The 4,778-nt window shown below is 39.1% G+C and overlaps 1 protein-coding gene across 1 annotated transcript; it reads right to left on the bottom strand.

Moving 5' to 3' along the window:
* Nucleotides 1–6: 6 nt before the first annotated feature.
* On the bottom strand, nt 7–4,572 carry LOC112458811 (arylsulfatase B-like). The gene is made up of 8 exons (XM_025022620.1): nt 4,447–4,572; nt 3,352–3,511; nt 2,797–3,023; nt 2,113–2,356; nt 1,760–1,917; nt 1,184–1,475; nt 565–908; nt 7–340 (listed from the first exon to the last, which is right to left on the bottom strand). The coding sequence occupies exons 1-8, from the start codon at nt 4,570–4,572 to the stop codon at nt 104–106; spliced, it is 1,788 nt and encodes a 595-aa protein (XP_024878388.1). The 3' UTR covers nt 7–103.
* Nucleotides 4,573–4,778: the final 206 nt, after the last annotated feature.

Here is a 4,778-nt window from a genome sequence, read left to right as displayed (position 1 = left end):
GCATCGACGCTCCGTGGACAGTGGGCCTTAATCTAGAATCTAGACGGACTTATGGGATTTCATTACGTATTATACACGTTTGCGTTTCGACCGGGATAATTGTTCAAACAAAAGTTTTACACACGACCGCTACGAGGACGACCCCGATGTGAAGATAATATGCCAAACCGACCAACTTAGCCGCCGCGTTGTACGGATAAAACGAATCGCTCGATGGTATCCATGGCTCCCACGTGTTGTTCGTCCTTCTTGGATCAGCGAGCCAGTCCACCGGCGGTTTGACTTGTATCGTGACATTGCGTCCGTACTGCTCCAGAAATTGATCCAGCTCGCGAGCGACCTGTTGAGATAAATGACCGATATGACATGCTCTGAACCTTGAACTATAGCAAGCTGCTGTAGATCTCTTTCAACAATAACGATGCATAATTTAAGCCTTTCATGTTTGCGAGATTAAAACTTAAAAGATACATGCTCGCTGATTACACATTCGTGCTTTTAAAACTTCCGTTTTAATTTAGTTCCAGCTCGCGCCATCAGATTTAATGTTGAACGTTTCCTCACCCTCGGATATTGCTCGACGATGTTCTTCGTTTCGCAAGGATCGTTCTCGATATCGAAGAGGCACTCGGTCACGTTGCAAGTGAAAAAATTGTCTCTGTAGAAAGTGGAATTGGATCGACAATGGACCATGGCTTCGCGTCGTAACTGAATCATCGTGCTGGGCTGAGTGACCGGACCGCCCAGATGATAGGTGATGCTCTGCGACACTGCGCTCTTCAGGATGGTCTCGGTGTAGGGTGGCAGTTCCTCCTGTGCTGTTTTCTTCGAATCGTTGAAATATGTAGGTAAATAATTTCTTTCGTAGTCAGGGTAATATCCATCGTAGTGACCACCTTCCATCGATCCTGAGACGTAATTTTTCGTGAGCGTTAATGAATGGCATTTACAAACAATAAGTGAGCTAAATACTGAAAATATCTTTCCCATTTTAAAAATTAAAATGTTGTGAATCTTGAAATCTACGAGTTTTGCGACTGATTGTTGAAAAATTTTTACGTAAAGTTTGAAATCTGGTTACTATTAAATCTTGTTAATATTTAGAAGTATTTATTCAGAAGTCTCTACGCGTCGTCACGCGAAAATTTAATTATTATTCTGCCCAATCACGATAACGGAATACCTCGAAGAAGCTTGTACTGCTTATATATGGCACCCTCGGTCTTGGAAATCTCGTCGATGTTCAGCAACAGCTTGTCCCTGACTATCGGATAACCGTCGTTCAACATGCGCCACTGATTCACCCCGTCGATCTCCCCCAAATCCGTCAGATCGCCAGCAGCGGCGGCATAGAGGGTTGGCAGCCAGTCGGATATGTGCACCAGGTCATCGCACACACGTGCTGCTTTACGTAATTTTGGTGACCACAGCACGGCAACTCCTCTCACCCCACCCTCGTAAAGAGTGTATTTCATCTGCCATCATAAATCACGCTCTTATATACCGCCGTGTCTCTTAAAACATCAAAGCGGCTCATAAGCTCGCGCGTATCTCCGGGAAATTTTCGAATAGATTAGGTAAAACGCTGGTATTTTCATAATATATCAGTAATATATGTATAATAATATTTGTTTGTGTAAATAATTTTACTTTTTTTCTTAAATTATCACCGTCGAAAATTGATAGCGACTGAATATGTATACGTCCAGACTTTCATCAATTTGACATCTGAGTCGGTATGTGACTCGAAAATACTTACACCACGTAAGGGATAATTAGAGCCGAAATTGCGAAATTTGCCAATAGGCGCCGCACCGTTGTCAGTGAGGAAGAGGACCACCGAATTCCTTAACATCCCCCGGTTACCCAAAGTATGCACGATGCGCCCAACGGAATCGTCTAATTTCGATACCATCCCTAATGAAATTAACGACAAGACATTGAAGGGAGAATAAAGCAGTCTTTACAAATATCTTACGTAAATTCTCGTACACGATTAAACTAAATTATAATATTTGGTACTTATTTCATTTGTAAATTGGAATTATATTGATCAACGTTAAACAACCACCGACTTTTGCCGTCGACATAATCCACATTATTTGTACTCACTGGCATACTTGCGACGATTTTGTTCCCGGATCTGCATGAACCGCTTGTCGTAGTGATCGTAATCTTGCGGATTTTCGAGAGGCGCGTGAACAGCGAGATGCGATATTTGGAGATAGAGCGGCCGAGACGGGTCGTGACCCTGGATAATCCTAACTGCCTCATCGGTGAAAAGGTCCGTCACATACTTGTCGGTTAAGCCGTAAGCCGGAGCATCGCCACGATGCATATCATACCCGCTCATATTCTGATACACATGTAAAGAAAACAACAAAATAACAGCAATGATGTATAATAAAAATTAAGTCTTGCATAGAAAATATAATAAAAATTACTTAGATATACAGTTTATAGAGAAGATGAATAAAAAGACAGAGAGAATCAGTGTGTGAGCCTTCTCAAAAGCCAGGCTAATTAAATACATTAAAAAGTAGAGAATATTGACAAAGTTGTAAACTATTAATCATGCGCTCTGGTACAAAAATTGAGAAATTTATAAAAAATAGAGTTAATCAGTTTAGCTTCTGAGACTAATTGTCGACAATAATGATTTTTTTATTCATCTTATTTTAAGTAATTTTTATTGCAATTTTTATGTAAAAAACTAGATCGTTAATAAAACATGCGAAAGAGACAAGACTTTAGAAAATCCGTTTTGATTTTTACGATCTCGATCGAGATATGTACCTGATATGAGTACTTGTAGTCATAATACGAAACATGACTATTGTAAAAGCCAAGAAAGGAATCAAAGCCACGGTGCAAGGGCGTGTGCTGAGGCGTGTGGTACCCCAAATGCCACTTCCCGATCAGCTTTGTCGTGTACCCTAGTCCCCGCAAGTGTTCCGGTAAGATCCTCACGCTGAGGGGTAGTCCTCTTGGTTCGCCACCCTGTATATCCTCCCCCTGCATACCTGTACCAAACAACACACAGGCTGTATACAAGAGTATTTCGGATGCTGCATTAATGCACGTCATCGTGCGCATTGCCTCATTATCATCTCCTTAAATGCGCGTTAAATTGTTGCGTTATTCGCGTATGTCTTTTTGTCGCTCAGACGCAGACACATCGTAAATGTCGTAAAACTTTGCGGTATAAAAAAAAAACAAATAAAATCTGACCTCTTCGATTAAAAAAAGTAGAGGAAAAAAGCTGGCGCTGGAATCTGTGTTTTCGAAAAAAAAACTTTGTAACGTATGTAAAGAAAGTTTATTGTGTATAAAGCAATGAATAATACATACCCATACGCATCGGATACTTTCCGGTGAAAAACGCGGTTCTGGAAGGTGTGCTAGACGGCAAGACGTAATGTCTATTTAATATAATTCCGTTATACGCTAGGGCGTCTATGTTCGGGGTAGGTATCTGATTAGAGCCGTGGAAACCGACGTCGTTCCACCCCTGAAAATTTCGAGCGTTATTGTCTGTCAGCACGTATAATATATAAGAGAAGTATATATAATGAAAATTAATTAATAATCACTGCAAAGTATTAATAATTCGGTAATTAACAGATAATTATAAGCGGAGCGTCTGACAATGAGCGCTATATATTTACATGTGTACGTATAAAATATTTTTCTCGCACCGGAAGTCCAGCATATCAAAATTACGTGATCGAATTAAGTCGTAATAGGCGTGTGCAGGAATTAGCATTCTGTCGTGTAGTCGGAATGAGTCACAGTTTACGACGTGCGTACTTGTTGATTGCGGAGGCGTAGATAAAATACGTAAGCTACGATAATTACCTAAACTAAGGATAATTTTAATCCGGGATACTTTTATGTAAATTAATCGTGCTGAATTGAGTACGTCAGGCAAGCGCGAGTAACGCAAGTAGTAAATGAAAGTTTATGCAAACCGTTACATACAAGATAAAAATAATTTCGAACATCTGCAAATGTTTCAAGTATTCTATAAAACAGATGAATCAAAATGCATTAAAAAAAGAATTTGTTTTCGCAGACATTAATCTCCATATATTTTTCAAAAATTTTCCTTTTCCTTCTGTTTCTTTCTACTTTTATATAATAAAATCCTATAAAACTCCTGCAAATGCCTGTAGAGTACATTTAAATATCTAAATTTTCTTCGCCTCTTTAAACTTTTTGTGAAAAGACAAAGTACGGATAGAAAAGAACAGAAAAGAATTTAATAAATGCTAATCTCAAAAATTAGAGAAAAAGAAAGAGAGAGAGAGAGGGATTAGTTACAAAAAAAAAAAATATATATATATATATACATATAAATATATATATTTATTTATTTATCTTAACATCTTTATAAAACAGTTGTCAAGTGAAACATCGGTATCTTCATTTTTATCAATGTCTTACCAGATCATCAGCCATCAAGACGATTATATTCGGTGCCGTTTCATGCAGGCCAAATGTAGTCCCAAGGAACAAAAAAAGGCATAAAACGTGATGAATATCAGCCCATATTATCATTAAACGCACCATCTTCGTGACGATTTAAAGATTTTCGGATATTCAGGGGTGCTGAGAGAGGAAGAGAAATAAAACTTCACTCTATGTCCACGCGGCCTCTTCTTTGCACTTTTCGCGTCACTCGACAGCGATATTCGCGTAAACAAAAGGAGGGTACATTATTCATGCGGCATATGTATACCGACGAGCTCTCGCGTAATACAAAGGAGCATAGAGAA

The sequence above is a fragment of the Temnothorax curvispinosus genome, unplaced genomic scaffold (assembly GCF_003070985.1).
Source record: "Temnothorax curvispinosus isolate PA1 unplaced genomic scaffold, ASM307098v1 QBEX01009196.1, whole genome shotgun sequence".
In the NCBI taxonomy this organism is placed as follows: domain Eukaryota; kingdom Metazoa; phylum Arthropoda; class Insecta; order Hymenoptera; family Formicidae; genus Temnothorax; species Temnothorax curvispinosus.
Note: the sequence above shows the minus strand (reverse complement) of the source record. Positions and strands in the feature narration are given on the sequence as shown.

Bases quoted from the DNA above. Each gene is read 5' to 3' on its own strand.
- LOC112458811 (XM_025022620.1), bottom strand. From the start codon at position 4,572: ATGGTGCGTTTAATGATAATATGGGCTGATATTCATCACGTTTTATGC. The intron at 2,357-2,796 runs GTACATATCTCG...CATGTGTATCAG, and splicing joins ACTACAAGTACTCATATCAG to AATATGAGCGGGTATGATAT. The intron at 1,918-2,112 runs GTGAGTACAAAT...TAATTTCATTAG, and splicing joins AAATCGTCGCAAGTATGCCA to GGATGGTATCGAAATTAGAC.